The 22,814-nt window shown below is 58.9% G+C and overlaps 1 protein-coding gene across 1 annotated transcript; it reads left to right on the forward strand.

Annotated features, from left to right (window-relative positions):
* Positions 1-1,529: 1,529 nt before the first annotated feature.
* On the forward strand, positions 1,530-17,741 carry MARCHF9 (membrane associated ring-CH-type finger 9). Its single transcript, XM_038378639.2, has 4 exons — positions 1,530-2,750; positions 12,408-12,563; positions 13,362-13,554; positions 16,913-17,741. The coding sequence occupies exons 1-4, from the start codon at positions 2,379-2,381 to the stop codon at positions 17,242-17,244; spliced, it is 1,053 nt and encodes a 350-aa protein (XP_038234567.1). The 5' UTR covers positions 1,530-2,378; the 3' UTR covers positions 17,245-17,741.
* The last annotated feature ends 5,073 nt before the right edge of the window (positions 17,742-22,814 follow it).

Consider the following 22,814-nt stretch of genomic DNA (forward strand, 5'->3'; position numbering starts at 1 on the left):
TATTTTTAAAACCCTCCTTTATAGTAGTGACTACACATGGGCAAGTTTAGCTTTAGCCAGAGAGAGTGGAAATGAGGATGAAACTGTATTTTAGGCTGGCCTATTTCTTTCATCTTTAACAAAAGTGTCACTAGGGTGGTTGGCAACTGTTGTGTTTTGATTGCGAGTCTTGCAATATTTGGGATTTTTCTTAAAGTCCCAGCTCCTGGAGCCAGACAATCACACGAGAATCCCAGCTTTCATATTTGAAAAAGGTCGGCCTAAAAACCTGCCCTGAGTGTGACCCTAAAGGCTCAGAAACCCAGAAGAAAACTAAAAAGAAACCCAAACGGACTATTTTTTAAAACAATCTCATGATTTTGGGGCCTGACCCATGGCTTTTGGAGACTTATGGCTAGCCACACTGTTCAGCACAAATGTGACTATAAGAACGGCCATACTGGGTCAGACCAGTGGTCCATATAGCCCACAATCCTGTCTTCTGACAGTGTCCAATGCCAGGTGCTTCAGTGGGAATGAACAGAACACCACAATTATCAAGTAATCCCTCCCCTGTCGTCCAGTCCCAGCTTCTGCTAGTCAGAGGCTTAGGGACACCAAGAGCATGAGGTTGCATCCCTGCCCATCTTGGCTAATAGCCATTGAGGGACCTATCCTCCATCCACTTATCTAATTCTTTTTTGAACCCTGTTATACTTTTGGCCTTCACTCAGCATCTTCTGGCAATGAGTTCCACAGGTTGCCTTGCTCACTGGGTTCCTTGCCTGGTCACCAGAGCTTTTGAAAGAATGACAGCTGAGCATGCAGCCAGAGGCCACCAAAATTAGGCCCAAAGCCATGTGGGCAGACCTTTGTGCCCTGCCTGGGTGGTCCAGGAGCTGGGAGATGCTCCTAGCATAATGGGATCTTGGTCAATCCTATGACACAGATGAGGGCGGAGGGGGCACAAAGAAATCGATGGGACATTAGTGGATAAGGTGACCTGCTCACAGCCAAGCCATCAAACCGGGGTCGAGTCTGGTGTAGGCGCCCTGACTGGGGAGGGATTTGGAGGAGGGTAGCCAGGCTGGGAAATTCACAGCCAAAGTTCCCCTAGTTCAGCCAGGCTGCGGCCAGGGACCTGGGTGTGTGTGGGAGAGAGACAAAGAGACGGAGCCTCACTCACTCACTCCGCACTCCAGGCTTGGGGAGGGCAGAGGCAGGGCTCCTTCTGGATTGCTGGGGAGGGGAACCGTGGGCTGGCAGGGCTCCCCACACCTGCCTCCTCCTGGCTCCGGTCCCTCCTTCCTGGAGAGGGGGAAAGTGGGACCTTTCCTCGCCCCTTCCCCGTCTGGAAGGCTCCCATCTTCGCGGAGGGGGGGGGCCCCCTCTGGTCACTTTCACATTTCCCGGGGACTCCCCCCACGTGCTCCCCACGTTGGGGGGGGGGGACAAGCAGCGTAACGCAGCAGCCCTTGCTTCCCCCCCCTCCCGAAATGTTTTATTTAACACGCTGCTGTACCGGAAGAAGAAGCCATATTTCTCCCCTCCAGCCCCGAGCCGCGGCCAGCCCTGCGCCCTAGTCTTCCCGGCGGTGGCTGGGGAGGGGGAGCTTGGCGGGGCGGGGGGCGCTGGCCCCCCGGAAGGAGGGGGAGCGCTCCGGGCGGCAGCAGCGGCTCCTGTTGCGCGCAGAGCCGCGGCTTTGGAGAGACAATACCCACGGCGCAGGGCGAGCCCCAGCCGGGGCGCGGAGAAGGGGGACGCGAGGCTGGGCGCCCGGGCAGGATGCGGCTCCTCCGGGCCCCGCGGGTCGGCGGGTGAGCGCCTGCCGGGAGGAGCGGAGATGCCCGGAGCCCTGCAGACAAAGGAGCCGGCGCCCCGAGGGGAGGAGGCGGAGAGGGGCGCAGCCCCCCGGGTTTAAGCCCCTTTGGGCCGCCGCTGGATTTGCCGCTGGGGGATCGGTCCCCGCATTCGCCGCCGTCGGGGGGTCCCGGCCTCCGCCTGCGCCGCTCACCATGACCCGGGGGAGGCAGCTGGACGCAGGCGGCGGAGGGGCCCAGGCACCCAGCGAACCGGCCCGGCCTTAGGAAAGCGACCGGGCCCCCCCCCACCTTCCCTGCCCCGCCGGGGTCCCCTGTCCCCCCTCTATCACCAGCTGCCCCCCCCGTGCGCTCCCCTGTCCCGGCGCCCCCGGAGATGTATCACCCAGGCGGTGCTGCTCCCTCTCCCCCTTGTTGCCCCCTCGAGACCCCCCCACAGGCCCCCTCCTCCTCCCCTTCTCCCGATGCGGCGGGCGCCTCGCAGGGACAGAGCTAAGCGCCCCCCGCGCCCCGTGCGCGCCCCGTGCGCCCCTGCCCCAGCTCTCCAAGGCGCCGCCGCCGCTGGGCCCGGGCTCCGGGATGTTCAAGTACCGGATCCGCATGTTCTTCAACGAGCTGAAGCTGCTGGTGCTGACGCGGCGGGGCCGCCCGGAGCCCGAGCCCGGAGCCGGGGGGAGCCGGGCGCCGGGGGGCCGCGGCTGCGGCTGGCCCCCCTTCGCCGACTGCTCGGCCCGGCAGGACGATGAGGCCGAATACTACGGGGGGGTGGCCGAGCCCCGGCCCCGCAGCCTGGCCTGGGAGGAGAAGGAACCGCGGCCGCCGCCCCCCGGCCAGCAGCCCGGCCAGCAGCCCGGAGCCGGGGGGGGCCTGGACACCGTGTCGCTCAGCAGCAGCCTGGACAGCGGCATGAGGACCCCGCAGTGCCGGATCTGCTTCCAGGGGCCCGAGCAGGTCAGTCGGCGCCTCGCTGGGGTTGCTAGGGGTGAGGGGGGTTACCTGGGTTACTAGGGGTGAGGTGCCAGGGGGCTACTAGGGGTTAGGGGTACAAGCGGGTTACCAGGAGTGAGGGATGCCAAGGGGGGTGTGAGGGGTGCGAGGGGCTTACTAGGGGTGAGGGTTGCCGGAGGTTACCAAGATTACTAAGGGTGTCAGGGGGTTAACTAGGGGTGAGAGTTGCTGGGGGTGAGGGGTGTCAGGGGGGTTACTAGGGGTGAGGAGTGCCAGGGGGTTACCAGGGTTACTAGGGATGAGATGCCAGGGGGTTACTAGGGGTTAGGAGTGTCAGGGGGTTACTAGGAATGAGGGTTGCCAGGGGGTTGCTGGGGGGAGGGTTGCTAGGGGGGTTACTAAGGGTGAGAGGTGTAAAAGAGTTACTAGGGGTGAGAGTTGCTGGGGGTGAGGGGTGTCAGGGGGATTACTGGGGGTTAGTAGTGGTGAGCATTGCTGGGGGGTTACTAGGGGTGAGGGTTGCCAGGGAGTTACTAGGGGTGAGCGGTGTCAGGGGGTTACTAAGGGTGAGGAGTGTAAAAGGGTTACTAAGGGTGAGAGTTGCTGGGGCTGAGGGATGTCAGGGGAGTTACTGGGGTTACTAGTGGTGAGGGTTGCCAGGGGTTACCGGGATTACTAGGGGTGAGGGGTGTCGGGGGTTACTAGGGGTGAGAGGTGTAAAAGGGTTAGGAGGGGTGAGGGTTGCCGGGAGTTACCAGGATTACTAGGGGTGAGGAGGTCAGGGAGTTACTAGGTTTGAGGGATACCAGGGGGTGAAGGGTGCCAGGAAGAGATCATGGGTGGAGGTACCAGGGGATGAGGGTGCCAAGGGATTCTCAGGGGCAGGGCAGGCAGGGTCTGTGCCTCGTGGCAAGGGTGACAGGTTCTGTGCACCAGGCAATGCCAGGGTCTGTGCCTCATGGTAAGGGTGACAAGGTCTGTGTGCCAGGCAATGCCAGGGTCTGTGCCTCGTGGCAAGGGAGCTGGGTTGTTATGGTGAAGATGTCCAGGGAGGGTATTTGAGTTGTCCTCCTGGCCCTCTTAAGAAATGCTGATGCCCAGACGAAGGTGGTCTTAGTGGGCACTATGTGTCTCTTATTTTGAAGAATGGTTCCTTGCAGGGCCATGTCCCCTCTAGCCCACCCACTGCTCCCCCCTTAGACCCGGGACTGGGTCATACCCACCCTTGTGGTGCCATGGATGGACTTAGTGCTGCTTAGGGGGTGGGTTGGCAGGATGGGTCTGGGCATCTGAAGGGATGTGTCCCGATGGGTATAGTCAGTGGGACGGAGGAGTATGCAGCTTGCACTGAAATCCTGGGGGAATAAAGGACTCTGGAGCTTTCAGGGGCTGCACTGGGGTTACAATAATGCCCGGGCATTAGTCAGACCTAGCTTGTGGGTGTGTTGTTTGGGGCCGGGGCAGAGAAGCATTGTGTCTCAGCACAGGTAGGCCTGGCGCGGAGCACCGTACTGATGGCTCGCTGGCTGCCCTGAGAGCATGCGGTGTCCAGCAGTCCCATCCCCCCCCACCAAAATACAGCCACCTCTGGGGAGGAGCACAGCTGCCGCTGAGCAGTGCGTGAGAGTGGATGCGCGAAATGGCACTGCAGCGGGATGTCTAAGGGATCGGGTAATTCCCAGAGTTGGAAGTGGGGTGCTGGGGATAACGCTGTGACTCTTGTGAGAAGAGTTGGAGGCTCTTGAGTGGCCAGAGGCGTGTAGTGGCTTAAGAAGTGTCTCGTCCCAATAGCAGAGGGGCCGAGGCAGGGTCCTCTGTGGCAGGGGGCCTCAGGGGAGATCTCCACCTGCTGAATGTCCAGCTGGCTGCAGGCACCTGGCAAGTCTCCCATCTGAGTAATGCCCGGGCCTAACCCAGCAAGATCTCCTGCGATCCCGGCCAGAGGTACTCTGAGACGCATAAGACCCAGTGTCTGTAACTCCAGAGGGGAAGTGCTGCTTGCCTTGGAGAGCCAGGTGTGACTGCAGACAAGAGAGATGCCAGGCGTGGCACTGAACTCGCTGGGCCAAGCTGATGGGAGTGTCCCTCATCTGGACGGGCAGGGGGAGCCTGGGGGAGGAGAGGAAATGAGAGAAAAGCAGGAGGTTGGAACCATGGGGTAGACGAGAGGCTCCTTCCGTCCCCACCTGTTGGCCCCATTTCTTGGCAGACACAGACCTGCCTGCGCCGGAGGAAGGCGGGATATTTATTCTGGGATTTGGGAACCGTTAATTAATCTTTCCCCTTCGAGACCAGGCAGCCGCGGTACTTACTGCTCCCAACTCCCCTGCATGGAAGCCGCGCAGAGCTTGTTCTTCCGGTCCTGGTGCTGCCGGATGCCCTGGAGAAGGGGGACTCCTGGATTTAAACAGGCCTGGGCCATGGAGTCACGGGAGGGAGCGAAGTCTTTCTAGGAACTGCCGAGGCGTGGCTAGAGTGAGGCACATGGGTCCATGCCCCCCGGCTGGAGCTGGGCAGATTCAAGTGGCAAAGAGGAAAGGAATGGGACAGGGGATCTGGGGTTGGCGAACCCCAGTGGGAACCCCCTCCCTCTCCCTTGGGGAGTCCTTGGAGCACTTTAACCCCAGCAACTCCCAAGAGGGAATGAGGCCAGTGGGATTTTTATGGCCTTGAAGATGAGATTTAAGGAGTGATTTAGGGTTTGCACTGGGACTGGGGGTACCGAGAGTGGGGACCCTGTGATACTGACGGGGGTCATTTGGAGCTAATGCACCAGTAACTCCCTCCTGGCCGATAGGCATAATGGGGGATGGTAAACGCCTCAGGTAAATGTGTGTGTGTGTCGGGGGGTGGGGGGGTTGCGTCTCTGCTTTTGCTGCATACACCAGAACGTGCTGGTGGGGACATGGGGGCGCTTTTGTGCACATTCGTGCCTGGCCCCACGTGCCTATGCAAACACGTGGGCATATCCGTGTTGGTGTACGTGTGTGACTGGACACGTGTGCGCCCGTGCCTGTAGACGTGTGCGCCCACACATCTCGGCGTGTAGGTGCCTACGTATGACATGGATGTGCATTCACACACATGTTGGTGCATGCTTCAGTGCTTGTGGCTCTTTAGACTCCAGCGGGGGGCTCCCGCCTGTGCCCCCTTATTCCCTGTGCCCCTGCAGCCCACCAGGGCTGTGCCCCGGGGCGGGGGCATAGAGCACTCAGTTGCAGAGAGGCAGGGATGCCCATGCCCCCAGTGGCACATGGCATTGGAAGTGAGCCAGATGTACAGGGCCCTCCAACTTCGGCCCTCCGCCGCCAGCTCTGTCTCCCTAGAGTTCAGCCTGGTGCATAGATCTGGCCTAGAAGGTGATTCAGTGACACGGGACGGACGGCAGAGGTGTCATTGCAGACATGTCCCACCATGTGGGGCTGGGGACGTGTGGGAGAGACAGGGAGTTGTCCCTCCCCTTTCCCCGTCCCCAAACACCACCAGGGATTGGACCCCGGGCAGATCCAGCACGTCTCCATCCCAGCTAAAGTGAAAGCAACTCAATAGGGGGCTGCCGGGCTTGCTGGGTTGGTGCCAGCTTGCCCTGGCCTTGGTGACAGAGACGGCCCAGTCCCCGCCAAGGAGGCTGGGCTTTCTGGCCTCCCGAGGTCCTGGTGTCTGAGAGAGAAGCTGTCCGGGCCAGGGCCAAACACCTGGGCCAGCTGGTGCGGCAGGAGGGATGGCAGCGTGGCAGGGACGCCCAGAACCCAGCAAGGGAAGCCCTGGGTGCAGGGCTGCTCTTGGGTAGGGGTTGGGATCGTGGGAAGCCCCTGCAGGCATGGGCAGGCGAGTTATATGGGCCCATGGGGCCCGTGCTCCACCAATATTCAGGAACGTGGGCCCGGCTCCAGCAATGTTTGGGTTTATATTTTCAGAGCCGTCCCGTCCATAGGATGGATCGGGGCAACCGTCCCGGGCCCCATGCTATGCGGGGCCCCACGCTTCAGGGGGACGTGGGATCCTTGGCGGCCTGGGGAGTTACTCAGGGGGCCTGGCACCAGCAGCAGCGAGCGACCCAGCCCCAGCCTGCCCTGCTCACCTCTTCCCGCCCCTGCTCTGCCCCTTCTCCCAAGCCCCCCGTCTGCCTCTTCCCGCCCCCACTCCACCCCTTCCCCCAAATCCCTACCTGCCTCTTCTTGCCCCACCCCGCCCCACCTCTTCCCACCCCTGCTTTCCACCGGGTCTCCCTGTAGTGTGGGGCCCCTCAAAGTGTGGTGCCCGGAGCAGTTGCCCCGGTCCGTCCTATGGATGGGACGGCTCTGCTTGGACCCGTTCTGGGCACCACCAAAAATTCTACAAACCTGGCGCCCATGCCCACAGGTTCCTTCTGGCCCCTCCCACCAGGACCCTGCCCCATCTGGCGTCCCACGGCTCCAGCATGGGAGCTATCGCCCCAACCATTGCGGTGACTCCCCGGGCAGCTCCGTCAGGCTGATAAGATATTTCTCCTCCTCCTGGCTGGGCCCCTTCGCGCCCCCCCCATTCCCTGCACAGGGCTGACCCTTTTCCATCCACAAGTTGCTACATCTCCAGGGCATCCTGCCCGTGCCATGGGGGCTTCCCCATAAAAGCCAGTTCGCAGCCTTAGGGTTCATTCTCCGACTGTCTCCGAGCCGAGCCAGTTTAATTCCTCCCCAAAACTGTCTTTGACGCTCATCTCTGGGCTCCATGGTCCATTGGTGGGACCCCCTGCTCTGAGCGGGGAGGGCTACGCTGTCCTGGATAACATGGCCCGTCTCTGTGACTCAGTTTCCCCCTCGGTGAAATGGGGGGATGTGGTGGGAGGTGTGAAACGGGGGGGGGGAGGAGGCTGCAGAGATGGAAGCAGACCCAGGCCCCAGAGGATGGTTCTGGCCAGGCCCCGAAGGGTGGGGGGGGAAAGCCCAGGGGCCCCCTCCCCAGCTCTCTGTGGTGGATGGAGCCTGGCAGGAAGTGAGTCATCAGCCCAGGGCAGTGCATGTTGAAATGTCACTTTAATTGGAGCCCTGTCGCGGCTCCAGGTGATGGGTGAGACATTCCCCAGCAGCACGTGGCATGCGGGCTCCATGGCCCAAGGACAGGAACCGCCACAGGCTGTGCCAGGACTCGGGGGTAGGCTGGTATCCAGGCCCCCTGCTCTAACCCACTAGCCCCCACTCACTGGGAATTGAACCCAGGGGTCCTGGCTCCCAGCCCCCCAGGCTAACCAGCTACCCCCCACTCCCTTCCCAGAGCTGGGTAGAGAACCCAGGAGTCCTGGCTCCCCGTCCTGTGATTCAGCCACTAAACCCTAATCTCAGGGTCCGTATCCTCCCGTGTGGATCCCCTGTCCTGCTCTAGCCTCTGTCACTCTGTTCTACCCCTTTGCCTGCTCTGCTCAAATTGCGAGCCCTGGGGCCCAGGGACTGTCTCTCGCTCTGGGTCTGTGCAGCGCCTGGCACGACAGGGCCCCAAGCCTGGTTAGGGCCACTGGGGTGCCACCATAATGCAGCAAATTACTCACTGAGCTGTGAGCAATGTGTGTATCCTGGCGGCACCCACCAGGGGCCTGGCGCTGCCCACCTGCTGGGCAAGGGACAGTCCCAGGCCTGGAGGCATTCACCTGAGGAGGGGAAACGCTCCGAGAGCATCAGACAGTCTTGGATCCTTCGCTGCCCCTTGTCCTACCCTGGTGCCAGTCGCCTGTAGCTGCGGTGGCCCAGGGCAGCCTCCCCTGCAAGAGGACAGCGCGTGGGGGAGGTGTTGAGGTGGGAGCTGGCAAGCAAGGGGGGATGCAGGGAGAGGAGGGTGCTGGTGCCACATGGTAAGAGCCGAGCAGACTAGTGGGGGAGGGGGCGGGCCATGGGGTGCTCAGTGGGGAGGAGGGCCGTGCGGTGCTCAGTGGAGGGGCGTGGCAGTGGGGTTCTCAGTCATGGCCCAGGACCTCATTGCGCTAGGGGCGGTACGTTATTTATTAGGTTTATTATGGTAGCACCGAGGAACCCCAGTTGAGGCGCAGGACCCTATCACGCCAGGCTCTGTGTGTTATTTATGCATTAAGGGAGTGGAATTTTCTGTGTGGCCCGGGGGCTGCCCCTGGGGGACCGGGATGGGGTCACTGTCCCAATCTGGTGTCCAGGACTCCTGGAGCTCACAGTCCCACCCGCCTGCCCCATGCGCCCTCTCCAGACATCACATACAAGGGGGCCCTGTCCAGCGGCCCTGAGTTAGAGGTGCCTTCACCCCCATCCTGGCTGGGGTTGGGGGGTGGGGGGCACTCAGATACATTCTTAGATGTGTATGTGGGGGGGTTCTCCATTGTTCCCCTGGAGCGGAGAGGGGATGCGCTCCTGTTTTCTGGGGATTCCCCTGGTGTCTGGTTAGCCCTCAGGTGCTGGCCCTGCCGGGGTGGTTCCGTCTGGAGCGCCAAGCCGAGCTGCACGCTAAAATCGTGACTCCGGCCCCAGATCCCCCCGAGCCCAGAGCAAACCTGCAGCGGGTCGGGCGATCATTAAAGAACAGCGCCCGTGAGAAACGGAGCGGTGGGCATGGTGCCATTTTGTTTGTCCCACATGGCCTTAACAATGGACCGGCGCAGGCTGTCCGAACTCCCCGTGGGGTTAAAGATCCCAGGGGCGCCAGCTCCACCTGAGGCTCCGTTCTCTGGGGGCTGCTGGTGATTCTTGGCCGTTTGGTTTTTCATTTCTCCTGCAGCAGTGACGGGCAAATGCTATTTCCCTCCGGCGAGCTCCCCCGAGAACTGCGCTCTTGTGAAATGGCTGCTGTCTGCTATTGCTCTGCATGGAGCAGAAGTCGCAAGGGCCCTCAGGGAAGCCCGGGCTGTCGAGGGCTGGGAACCAAGGGCAGGGGTGGCCATCTTGAAAGAGGGCAGCTTGCCTGGAATGTTGTGGGCAAAAATAAATGACCATTAGTCCTAAAAAATGCCTTTCAAAGGCTACCTGTGACATCAGAGCCCTCCCTCTCTGTACCTCCATATTCAGGCCCGGCCTTGCCCTTGCTGCAAGTTAGAGCAGCCTAAAGGCTGCTCTCATTTGCGCTCTGCTTCCCCAGCCCCGTGGAACCAAGAATACCCAGAGTGCAATGCTCTTTGGCCATGGTCCCCAAGCCGCCCACTATGCCAGGGGCTCCGGTGCGGTGTGTGTGAGCAGAGCTGTTAGGCCAGCTTGGACACCAACCAGGCTGTTGCCACCCTCTTGAAGGCCCTTTGGGTGGCGCCGAGAATCCAACACTTTGCACCCTCCGAAGCAGACATCGGTTTGTGCAGCCATGGGCACCGCTCTCCAGCCTGCCCGGCCTTGGTAAATCCCCAGCTGGAGTCTGGATGGGATCACACAGGTATGGCAGGGGGTGCTCCTTGGATGACAGGAGTAAATGCCCCTGGGCCTACTAGGGAGAAAGGGTGCGGGAGACTTTTATGCCAGATGGGGCATTTGGGGAGCCAGAGCAGGCCCCAGTGATCAATGCCAGGCCCCGGTGATCAATGCTAGTGTGGGCCAGCCCAGTGGGGAGATGGATCAGAACCCCCTGCCCTGGCTGGGTCCGTCTCTCTGCAGCCAACCAAGTTGGCAGGCGGGATGCGTGCACCGGTGTGGGGTCAGCCAGCCGTGAAACTGGCAGAGCGTGATCCGCCAGGTGGTAGCCAGTCGAGCTTGGCGTCTGTGCGTCCTCTGCCTCGTGGCACGGGACCGGCGGGGAGAGGACCTCTGGAGGGCCGGTGACCCCTCTTTAGTTGTTGTAGTGACCGAGGCCCCTCTGGGTCAGCCGCTGTCTGTGGGTCTGTCCCCCAGCTTTACGACCTGGGCTCTGCCGGGTTCGCACAGCCTGTCCAGAGCCATGCTGAGTGCAGCGCCCCAGGTACCTCGGTTTGGGGGGGCTGGCTGGGTGTGGGGGGCTGGAGTCCTGGCTTGGGATTTTCCGTGGGGAGGAGGCTGCATGTCCTTGGATTATCCTCCCCATCGGGGAAGGGGTGTCAGCAGTTGTGCTGCAGGGTCCCTGCTCAGCAGGAGCTTCAAGGCAGCTGAATGCCTCACAACAGGCGCCACCCATTGCCCATCACACCCGTGCCCCCAGTGTGCCCTGGGCTGGGTTCTCTGATGCACGGGAGGGGGGCCAAAGCCATGGGTAGAGCAGCTGGCGGAAGGGAGCCTCATGGAGAGCCCCGCACTGTCTGCCGAATAGCAAAGACGCTAATTAAGGGAAAGGGAGGGGATGAGGACGGGGCTGCCGACGAGGGGGGGCACGGGCAGCAGGGACACTGGGGAAGCTGCGATCGGGGTCTGTCTGTGACCAGCTGCCGAGCTGAAAGCGTGGGAAGGAAAAGTCAAGTGACGGTCATTACTATGCCAAAGTTGCCCAGCGAAGGGGAGGTGACGGGGTTGGGGCTTTGGATCAGCCCTGCCGAGGGGACGGGACTGCAGAACAGGGTGAGAGGTGGGGCTGGGATACCAGGGGGCTGCGGATCAGGATTGAGGGGCATTGGCAGAGCTGGGGGCAGGGCTAGGATGGCAGGGGTTGTGCATGGGGAGCCCAGCACCCATCACCCAGCTGCCCTGAACGTTGCCTGCTCTTTTCCGAGTCGCTCTGTAACACTGTTCATCTCTGAACAGCCGCCCTGGCCTCCCGCTCCCTAACGGGAAGGGATCCCCCCGGCCCAGCACGGAGCATAGCCCAGACTTCCTAGGACAATGACCCCGTCTCTGATGCTGCTGAAGGCAGCTGCCAGCACTGAGCAAAGCCCCCGGGGTTTCCTCGCCTCTCAGCCCCCCTCTCTGCTTTGCAGACTGTCGTTGCTTCTCCTTAGAAGAGGGATTGTCCCCAGCCCCCGGCACAGCCACCCCGGGCTCCTCTCAGCCCCATGCAGCTGGGGATGGCCCCACTGTCGGACCAGCCTCTGCAGCTCCCGCTGGGGGGAGCAGTCTGCAGTCCGGTGTGCGGAGCTGCGGCTGGGGTGGGGCTCCTTGGGGGCACTATCGCGCTGCTGTGCCGCCCCCCACCTGCCACGGGAGGATCAAGCTGGGATTTTGCACCCAACAGGGACAGTTAGAAAAAAATAAAGATTTTCTGCAAAACTTGATGGGACTCAGAGTGTCATCGTGGGGGCTTCACCTCTCCCCCCGGTAGGCACCTGCTTAGGGATACACGGGTACGGGGCAACACCATCATCCATCCTGCCCCCTTCTATCTATCTATCTATCTATCTCCATCCACCCCATCTAACTATCTACCTATCTATCATGCCATCAACATGGTATCTAAGCACCAATTTCCTGTGGTCATAAAACTGACCGATGGCTACGTTTTTTCTGGGGATGGGGAGGGAGGCCATGACCCCTGTGACCCCTGCTGAGGGGAATCACCGGGGCTCTGCTGGCCCAGTGTCTCCATGATGCGTCGTTAGTGCTTCCTGTCAGGAGGCATGAAATATTTATGCTAATTGCTCCCCCCGTCAGCGCATCAAGCAGACGAGGCTAATAAACCGCTGTTTAAACGTTAGTGGCCTAATGGAGCGTGGCTCTTGCCAGGCGCTCGCTGGGGCCGCAGAGTGGGGAGGGTTGGCGTTACCCAGCATCCCCTTGGGGAGCGTCCCCCCCCCCCCCCGCCCCTGCCAGCTCCTAACCCCAGGGCCTGTTTGCTTTGCAGGGGGAGCTCCTGAGCCCATGCCGGTGCGACGGGTCCGTCCGCTGCACGCACCAGCCCTGCCTGATTCGCTGGATCAGCGAGAGGGGCTCCTGGAGCTGCGAGCTCTGCTACTTCAAATACCAGGTGTTAGCCATCAGCACAAAGAACCCCCTGCAGGTGAGCGGGGGGCGCCCCGGCGGTACGGTGCACAGACACAGGCCGGCACTCGTGTGCACACAAGCTAGGCACACGCCCCGACACTGATACTGACACTGACCCTGATACAGGGCCACTGCGCTCCTAGACATGGGCTGCTCCTGGGAACCCCCTCAGAGCCAGGAGCGTGGGATCAGCAGCCGTGCTGAGCAGAGAGGTGGCTGCTCCTGCCTCCTGGCCCCGTTCAGCAGCTGCTGCTTTGAGGCCTCAGGAGAGGAGCATGAGCCGGGACGGGGCGGGGCGGGGAAATCCCAACTGACAACCCCCGGCTATCCCAGCCTTTGGCTCCCTTTCCACAGCTCTGTCAGTGCCCCTCAACCCTGACCTGCAGCCTCCTTCTCCCAGCCCTGGGCTTCCCCCCCACGCCTCCCCCCGATGGGCCCCTACTGGCAGCAGTCCCTGGCCCCGGAGTGCAAATCAATTGCTCGGCATCCAAATATTCCTCAGAATCTACTCGGCACAGACCAGACCTGACTTGACTTTATCCTGGTGCACTGGCAGCGGCTTTCCTTCCCCGGGTGCCCTAACCCCTGTGATTCCCTCCCCGCAACCCACTGCAGCTCCAGCCCCCTCCCACAAAAACCAGATCCCTTGGCCTCTATGATTTCCCTGCCACACATCGTGTGCCCAGCCGCTAGGGTCTCCGTCCCCCACAGTCCCCAGCTCCCATTCTTCCCAGCCCCATGCGGTGCCCAGCCCCCTCTGATCCCAACCCGCACCCGATCCAGTAACCCATCGCGGCGCCTTCTTCCCTTGCAGTGGCAGGCGATTTCCCTGACCGTCATTGAGAAGGTGCAGATCGCGGCCATCATCCTGGGTTCCCTCTTCCTCATCGCCAGCATCTCCTGGCTCATCTGGTCGTCCCTCAGCCCCTCGGCCAAGTGGCAGCGGCAGGACCTGCTCTTCCAGATCTGCTACGGCATGTACGGCTTTATGGACATTGTCTGCATAGGTGAGAGCCCGGCCCGTCAGGTCCCCCCTACCCCAGCCGTGGGCTCCCTGGCTTCCCCCGTGCACCCCCTCTGGCTGGAGCTAGGCAGCTCACCCAGAGCAGAAACTAAAAGGTGAATCCACCTCATCCCCCCACCCTCTGCTGCCCAATAGCCTCCCCCCTCAGCTCTGAGGTGCACCACGCTCGATTCCTGTGGTGATGGGTAGGGAGGGAGCATCGGAATGCAGAGCACTAGGAAGTGGGACCTACCGGTGGCAGGGGGGTGTTGAGTGATGAGGGGTAGGGTGGTGCCATGGATGGAGCACTAGCCTGGGATTCAGGAGAACTGGATTCTGTGCCTGGCTCTGCCACTGCCTTCCTGGGTGACCTTGGGCAAGTCACTTCCCCGCTCTGTGCCTCGGTTTCCCCACCTCTTCTCTATAAGACTGCTCATCAGGGCAGGGACGGGCTCTTCTGTGTACAGCACCTTGCCCAGTGGCGTCTTGGGTGGGATCTCTAAGGGCTAGTGCTGTAAACGAACAAGCCAGGCATCCCTCAGTGGCCATAAAGCCCCACCTGATTGCGATAACGCCTGTTAATTAAAAGCGAATAACGTGGACTCAGGACTGGGACGAGACTGGCAGCGTTCAATGATGGACTCTGCAGACAGCAGAGATGAGACGATTACCGGCTGGGGCTTTGTGGCTGGAATGATGAGCTGCCAGCTGCAAATGAAAGGATGGATTGTAAATTTCCGATTAAGTCAGCGGCTACGTGTGTCCCATTGTACCCGTATTAGGAAATGCAAGAGGTCGGACTCGCAGCCAATGGGCAGTATCCTATGACAGTGAAACAGGAGAAATGCTACTTAGAAATGTTTGCATGTATTTGGTGCCTTCCCCATGTGCGAAAAATTTACAGTAATAGGTCCTGATACAATTAGGAATAACGATTATCAGATAGAATAATATGGTAGAATAATCATTAATAGATAATAATAAAAAGCAATGATTATAGTTTAATAATACTCTAATAAAATAATAACTAGAATAATTGATAATTATTCTAATAATTGTGACTAATGGTCTAGTATAATAATAGATCATGATAATTATATTGCAATAATTTAATATTAAAATATTAACATAATAAATTGCTAGAATGATCATTAATACACACTAATTAGATAATTTTAATAAAATAATACTTATATTTTAATAATATAATAAAACACTTAATAGCTAGAATAATAATTCATAGGTAGAATTAAAAATAAGAATGAATAGTCAGACAGCCCATTCTGAGATGATTATTTATTTATATTACTGTTATGCCTTTGGGCCTCAACTGAGATCAGGGCCCCATTGTGCCAGGCGCTGTACATCCATGTAGCAAGAGAGAGACCTAAAGAACTTACAATCTACATAGACAATGGGTGGCAAGGGAAACTGAGGCACGGACAGGGGAAGGGACATGCCCAAGGTCACCCAGACGGGCAGCAGTAGCGTACGAAGGAGGGTCTCAGATTGCTGAGATGGAAAGCCCTTGTTCGCCTTCTGATCTGCGGGGCGGTGACGTGGCGAAGTAGTAGCCCGGTCTGCTGGCTGAAGGACGTGTGTCCACAGCCTCCCAAGGCCAGGGCCTGGTTCTCCATTGCCCTGGTCCTCGTGCTACACACAAGGGCACAGCCAGTGTCAAATGCTGTTGTGGTGTGGGTGGTGTGAATCGCTGCACAGCACGCAGGGATGTGGAGAACCAGCCCCCTTGTGGGCGCTCGCTCTCCTTGGGTCATGGAGCACCAGGGAGGGATTCTGGCAGCCAGTCCGGAGGTCTCTGCTCATTACCGACCCTGCCATCACGAACCGGAAAGCATAGCCCCAGCATTCATGAGCAGCCCTGCAAAACCGAACCAGCGTGCATATGGAGACTCAGTACTTATTAAAAACCCTACAGTAACAGACCATTGGGTGCAGACTCCCCCACTGGAGACCCTGCAATAATAAGCCAGTACACAGAGCCCCAATGCTCCTGGGTAGCCCAACAATACCAAACAGCCTGCAGTGATAAAAGGCTCAGATCCAGAGCCTCCGTGACTCTCCAAGCCTTCGGCTCCAAAGCCACGGCCTCTCCGTTCTGACCATGTCCCGGGCTTGGGGTTTTGGTGGAACCACCTTGCCCTGGCTGGCTTGGAGCTCACACTCCTGGCCCTTGACAGAGGGGAGGTCTCTGCACGGAAACAGGAAGGGTCCCCACATGCCCACCATGCCCAAGGGCCCGTTCAGTCACAGGGACTCCCGTACTGGGAGCAATATGCCCACCCAGCCCAAGCAGGGCTCAAATGGAAGGACCCCACCCCTTTTCTGAGCTCAGCCACTGGGCCAGGCCTGTGCACATTTAAGCGAGACATGCCATGGCTGTGTCAGCAGCGTGCCCTTGTTGCCAAGAAGGCTAATGGCATATTGGGCTGCATTAGTAGGAGCATGGCCAGCAGATCGAGGGAAGTGATTATTCCCCTCTATTCGGCACTGGAGAGGCCACATCTGGAGTATTGCATCCAGTTTTGGTCTCCCCACTACAGAAGGGATGTGAACAAATTGGAGAGAGCGCAGCGGAGGGCAACGAAAATGATCAGGGGGCTGGGGCACATGACTTATGAGGAAAGGCTGAGGGAACTGGGGTTATTTAGTCTGCAGAAGAGAAGAGTGAGGGGGGATTTGATAGCAGTCTTCAACCACCTGAAGGGGGGTCCAAAGAGGATGGAGCTCAGCTGTTCTCAGTGGTGGCAGATGACGGAACAAGGAGCAACGGTCTCAAGTTGCAGTGGGGGAGGTCTAGGTTGGATATTAGGAAACACTACTTCATTAGGAGGGTGGCAAAGCACTGGAATGGGTTACCTAGAGAGGTGGTGGAATCTCCTTTCTTAGAGGCTTTTATGGCCCGGCTTGACAGAGCCCTGGCTGGGATGATTTAGTTGGGGTTGGTCCTGCTTTGAGCAGGGGGTTGGACTAGATGACCTCCTGAGGTCCCTTCCAACCCTGATCTTCTATGGCGACGGGCCTAACCCCAAGGTAGCGCTGGCCTCCAAGGGGTCACACCTCTCAATCTAAGCCCCATCTGCAACCACCCCTCCCCTGCCCCAGCCTTCCCCTTCCCAAACACCAGGCCACCCCACGCCCTCTCCCAGAAGCTTGCAGTTGTCCATGGAACCTGAAGGGAATTAGGGGATCCGAATAGTTGGGCCTGGGCACATTTTCCAGAGCCACATTGGCATGAATGAGTTCCAAGCCCTGTCCAGCCACCATCTCAAGGGACCTGTTTGGCTGCCTGCCCCAGAAGGTCTCACCTCTTCTTTCCCCCCACCCCGACTTCTCTCCCTTAGGGCTGATCATTCACGAGGGCTCCTCGGTGTATCGAATATTCAAGCGGTGGCAGGCAGTGAACCAGCAGTGGAAGGTGCTGAACTACGACAAGGCCAAGGACCTGGGGGAGCCTGTTGGCAGCGGGGCGGCCAAGGCCGGGGGCAGGAATTCACGGACGAACCCCTCCTCCGGGAGCGAAAGGAACCCCCGGCGGGGTCAGCGGGTTAGAACGATTTTGAACCATCACTGTGGCTACACCATCTTGCACATCCTCAGTCACCTGCGGCCAAACGAGCACCGGGGCGGCACCAGCTCCGGCCGGGAGGTGGTCATGAGAGTGACAACTGTATAACGCCGCGTGGCCGGCGGACGCGGAGGGCTGGCATGAGGAACGCCCTGGAGAGCCACTCCTGCGGGAGGGCTGCATCCCAGGGAAGGGCGCATGCCAGCAGTCTCTGCCCCACTGTTTCCACCTCATCTTCCTATTCTGGGGGCCGCCCTCCCCGCATCTCGGCCCACACCCGGCTAACCTCCCATCAATGTGAAAATTCCTGCGGAGGAAGGGACCGGGCTGTCCCCTTCCTGCTGGCTTCCCTTGCAACCCCTCCCTGATTTGGGGGATGGGAGAGATTGTTATTAACCTCCCCCCAGTGACAACAGATCCAGGGGGCCAAGAAGGAACGTGCTTACCTCATCATCATCGGTCAAACAAAAATCCAGTCAACCCTCCCCAGCCCCAACTCCCCGCCCACCCTGACGTGAGTCTCCACCCCGGAGACGTCAGCTGGAAAGGCTCTGAACTCCTTGTCCCCTCAAAAAAGGTGCAATAAACACGTTTCTAAAGCAAAATGGGATCCGGCAATAAGATACCTGTACATTTCATCTTTAATTTAATGCATGAGAATCCGTCTCCCCTTTCCTTCTCTCCTATCGTGGGAGGATAAAGAATCATTTATATGCAAATGGTCGACTACAAAGCCATCTCTCTCTCTCTCTCTCTCTCTCTCTCTCTCTCACTCTCTTTCTTTCAAATCCTTAATCCTGCCAACTGGGAATTCTTGGTGGGGGAGAGGGGAGCCGTAAGGGCTCAGCCCCAGGATGTGTGGGGGTGGGGGCATTGCTGTCAAACAGTCCTCAAGAGGTCTGTCTTGTCTCGTCCCTTGCAAGCCCCACCCTGGTTTATGTTCAGCTCGGTGGCCTTTGCCTGTCCTGGACTTGACCTTAAGAAGAAATTGGGTGCATCTCTGGGAGGAAGGATGGCCCAGTGGTTAGAGCACTGGCTTGCTTCTTGAGGGATCTTTGCCACAGACCCTGGGTGACTTCTCGGGGCTGCAGTTCCCCATCTGGACAATGGGGAAAACAGCCTGGTCCTACCTCACAGGGGTGTTGTGAGGATAAACCATGATAGCATGGGAGGGGCTCAGATACTGGTGGGTACCATGTGAACACTGTCTGTTGATAATCTTTGCAATCATTGCCTTCAAAAGCTAACCTCTTAGGGGAGTGTTGCAGGGTGGGATTTGTGGGGGGGCTGAGGGAGGGGCACTGGTTTGTCCACGGGCGGGGGGAGAGATTTCCCTGCCCTATAGCTGCTACCACGGGGTTTGCTTCCATTCTCTGCTGCAGGACTGGGGGGAGGAGGGACTCCATGGGGAGGAATTTGTGGCTCTTCCCCAGCAGTGTCCGCAGGCTCTCTGGACCTGTGGGGGTTAAATGCTTTCCGGGCATGGTCCCAGACAGAGAGGAACCTGAGCTGCCACCCAGATCTCACTGCGGGAGCCTCAAAAGGCCTGAAACATAAAATCCTGGTTCAGCAAAGAGTTTGGGGCTCTCGTGAACAACATCCCCCGCCACCAACCTCGCTTTCATTTGGGAAATGCCACGTACCAGTTCAAAGGGGACGAGTGGCCCACTCTGCAAAGAGGTGACAGCGCCCATGAGGCGGCGGGGTGCGCCCTAGATAGGGACTCGCTGGCCTGACTGCCTGGAACACCGATGGCCTCTTGCTCAGGCCGGACGAAGAAACCAGTCAATGCAGCCTCTTGGGACGTTCCTGAGAGAAAAAGCTGGAAATGCTGACACGGCACCTACCGCTGGGCCTCCTTCCTTCCACACCCGGCTCCGGCTTCATTCCTTTCCCAGCATGTGCTCCGTTCAGTCAACCGTCGCCACCTTCCGCCATGTGGGGGAGGGCTGCAAGCCTTGGTGTGCCCTGGCCGGCGGATCTGCAGCCCAACGAAGCCTTGGCGGGAGAGCCAAGGAACCACTCTGAACAGATTCAACGGGCGATCCAACTAGGGTGACTGACCTCCATGCAGGCTCTGTGGGGCTCGCCTGTCACACCGGCCAGGCGTTGCTGTCAGCCCCGGGCCCAGCAATATGGATCGTGCCGTGTGGATTGTGACCAGCGCAGGGGGTCTCCAGTTCCCTGCCAAAGCAGAGGATCAAGTTCCCTATTGAGCACCGGAAATGCCCAAGGGGTGATTGTGTTTTCATGCATTTAACCAGGGAGAAAGGGGTAGAGGTAAAATTCTCTTTGCCTTCTGTAGCCCCAGAGGGACAGTGCGGGGTGGAGGGGAGGCAGGACCTATTAAGAAAATATCCAGATTGATCTGAGCAGTTGAGGCACTTGGCTCCAAGCCTGAAGGTTGTGGGGTTAAGTCTCTGCCAGGCCACCCCCCAGCTACCAAACGGGCACCCGCTCCCTCACCATAGGGCAGTCGGACGTGCTGTTGACCTCATTGCTCCCTTGGCTTTGAAACCGATGGGCCTTAACGGCATTGGCCCCGTTGGCTTGGGGGACCTTCGACTTTCTGAAACAAAAAAACCCTGGAGCCTTTTGAAAGGAACAAGGGGCTCACAACAGAAACTGACAAGGACGGGGGAGTAGAGACTGACCGGCAGGGGGAACCTTCCTAACAGCTGCTGGAGGATCTTGCCCCAGGGAAGAAAGTGTGGGAGACCTGTTGCCTGGGACATTTAGGCTTAGATTAGGGGATTTGGATGCCTGGTTCCCAGTCATTTTAAGAGCCTCCCCCAGCCCCCATAGGCAGCTTTGAGAAGTCCTCAAATGAGTCTGGATGAGATGGGATTTAGGTCAAACTAGATGGTCATAGTGATCACTTTTGGCCTTATAATCTATGCATTTGTGGCCGGGTCCTTCCCTCTGCTCCCTGTGGTTTGTGAGAGGTTCCCTGAGCCCAAAGCTCAGCGCAGCTGAATCTCAAAGAAAGGCTGGAGAATTTGATGCCCAATGGTAGCCGAGATGAGACAATCGACTCTCATGTCTCGGGGAGCCAGGCACCTGCCCTGGCATTCCCAGCCCACCCCCATGTTAAGCGTTGCCCCAGGGGCTGGTGTGTTTCAGCGGGAGTTAATCTCCCTGTAGGTCCTGTCTAGACTAGCACGGTGCCCTCCCAGCCGGTGCAGCTCCATCCTAGGTAATGATAATGGGAGCGCTAATGTCCATGCGGCCCTGCTCTGAGATCCCCTTTGTCCTGGCCCAGGACAGCACTGCCAGGGCCAGCCCCTGGAAATCCAGTCCCAAAAGCATTACCAGAGCTGCCAGGCAGGAGGAAGGTGCCTCCATGGGCTGGGCTGAGCTGGCAAACCCCAAATCCCTGGTTTGATCTTGACCCTAAAGGTCCTTGCGGGGATGTTTGTGGGTCCTGTCGGTTATAATGCTGGAGGGTCTTTTATTTCCCGTCTGTACATCTTTATTTCCAGTCACCGTTCTGCAGATATCAGGGGCCTTCAGTGGACAGGATCCAAACTTTCCAACTAGGGTCTTATTCACCCTGGAGCTTAAAGGAGCTTCACCCCTCACCTCCTCCCCCAACCTGGTGTCAGTGGGGCGCCGACGATTTGCCAGTGCACTTGGGGACAGGGAAGTGCTGTTCTGAGCTGCGGTTTCCATGGTATAGAAATATGGGGAAAGGAGGTCGGCAAGCAAATGGCTAAACAAATGATTGAGATGTTCTTAGAGGGGTAATTCACTGATATAGGGCTGGGGGAGGGACACACGCTGTGGATTCGGGTAACTGGGATTTTTGGAGAAAGGGAATTCGGATCAAGGGAACTATGCCACAGGTTCCAGGCAAGGCTGCACTAGCTCTGTCCATGGTGCTGAAGTGCACCCGAGCCCATGGGAGCCGAGAGATGTTCGCTCCAGGACGAGGAAGGTGTGTCTACACGGCAATTGTCTGGCCCGTACCAGCTGACCCGGCTTGGGGCTCAGCCTAAAGGGCGTTCGCCAAGCTCGGGCTCAGCTCAGGGGGGGATTGAGATGGAGGAAGGATGCACCTCGAGGACGCAGCTGAGGTAGGAATGGCCGTTTCTGCTGGAGCTACGACACGGAGGATCCCAGCACTGGAGTCTGCATGTGTGGCCCAGCTGGAGAGGAGTGGGTGGTCAGCCCATGCAGGGAGCCACGTATGGGCTGCATCTCTTTGCCCTCGGCCTGACCTTCGCATCCCAGCCCAATTGCAGGCATTTGGCGCCACATCGCTCCCAAGAACAGATGTAATCCAGGTGACCAAGACATAACACAATCCAGTGGTTGGAAGCTGAAGCCAGACTTGTTCAGACTAGATGATCACATTGGAATCTGTAGATCTATGTAATGCTGGCAGGGCGGGAGGGGTGCAAAGTCACCCACTGGCTGAGCGGTAGCATTTAGCTTATGTGGAAGAGATTAGGGTGCCCAGACAGAGGGAAGGAGGATACACTCTCCTGTTCCAACGGTGGTCAGCAGCACATGCTGCCGAAGAGCTGAGCTGGCTCCACTCTGGAAGGAGATTGATTCCTGACCCCGGCGGGGGAGCATTGTGTGCACTGAAGCATGAGGATTGGGCGTCCATGTCAGCCAACATCCAACCGGAAACAGGAGGGAAGAATGGCTGTGGGGACATGGGTAGGATGGGCTGGACATGTGACATCAGAAATGCCAGCAAAGGCATCAGAGAACACTCAATGAAGCTGGAATTGCAGCGCAGATGGGTGATATCTGGGGGAGATATCTGGGAGGTCTTGCAATCTGGGTTGTCCTCCTCCCTCCATGGCCATGACCCAGTCCCTTGCCTTTCTCAAGGAGGAGCCGGGCGTTTTGTGAGTGCCCTTGGAAAGTTTCACAGCTGGGATGAGTGGCTGGGTGGGGCAGGTGTGCACCAGCTGCTGTTGGCAGCGTGTGGCAGCACTGTACCATGTGCAAAGGGGTCCGTGCCAAGTGGCTCCTCACCTGGCAGAGCGCCATCCCCCCAGGGAGGCGAGAGCAGCGTAGCGTTGGGTGAGTAGCTCTTTAAAAGGCACTGGTGTTTTGTTGCTGCGGCTGGTGCTGCAGCCAGAGCAGGTGAAGGAGCCCGGGGGCAAATTCATGCCAGAAAAACCCGCCCGTCCAGGACTAAGTGGCTCTTTGATGGCTGATTGGCACTCTCGCTCCTTACCCATCACCGCACGGGGAGTTCGGGCTGGGTGTCCCTCCCTCTCAGTCCAGGGTATGGGCTCTCCCCATCCGAACCCATCGCTGTCCAGGGGCACTGCCCGCTGTTCAGCTGGGCACCCCCCAGTGGCAGTGTTTTGTCTTGGATCCACCAGCGCAATGGACTCAAGTGCAAGCCAAGAGCCCTCGGAGAGCGTTGGCTGTTATCATGAATTGGCTCCAGCTCCCCGCTGCTCGGCTTGCAGGTTCCTTCCCCATCCCTGTTTTCATCGCACGGTGCAGGAGATGGGCTCTGACTCACTCCCAGAAGGCAGAGGTTTCATCCGGGCAGCCGAGCGTGCCGCGCTGCAAGATGCCTCCAGGGCCCCAGCCTGGCGCGAGGCTCTCGGCTGGGAGTGCTGGGAGCAGAGCTCGTCTAGCAGAGAATTAATGATGCGAACGAAAGGAGCCAGAGCGTGGACTTGGCTGCAGGGCTCCGTCACAAT

This window comes from Dermochelys coriacea, chromosome 20, assembly GCF_009764565.3.
Source record: "Dermochelys coriacea isolate rDerCor1 chromosome 20, rDerCor1.pri.v4, whole genome shotgun sequence".
In the NCBI taxonomy this organism is placed as follows: Eukaryota; Metazoa; Chordata; order Testudines; family Dermochelyidae; genus Dermochelys; species Dermochelys coriacea.

What these genes read in the sequence shown, in the direction of transcription:
- MARCHF9 (XM_038378639.2), top strand. Translation starts at nt 2,379, where the DNA reads ATGTTCAAGTACCGGATCCGCATGTTCTTCAACGAGCTGAAGCTGCTG. An exon ending in GCTTCCAGGGGCCCGAGCAG is followed by an intron (nt 2,751 to 12,407) that starts GTCAGTCGGCGC and finishes TTTGCTTTGCAG; the next exon opens with GGGGAGCTCCTGAGCCCATG. An exon ending in GCACAAAGAACCCCCTGCAG is followed by an intron (nt 12,564 to 13,361) that starts GTGAGCGGGGGG and finishes CTTCCCTTGCAG; the next exon opens with TGGCAGGCGATTTCCCTGAC.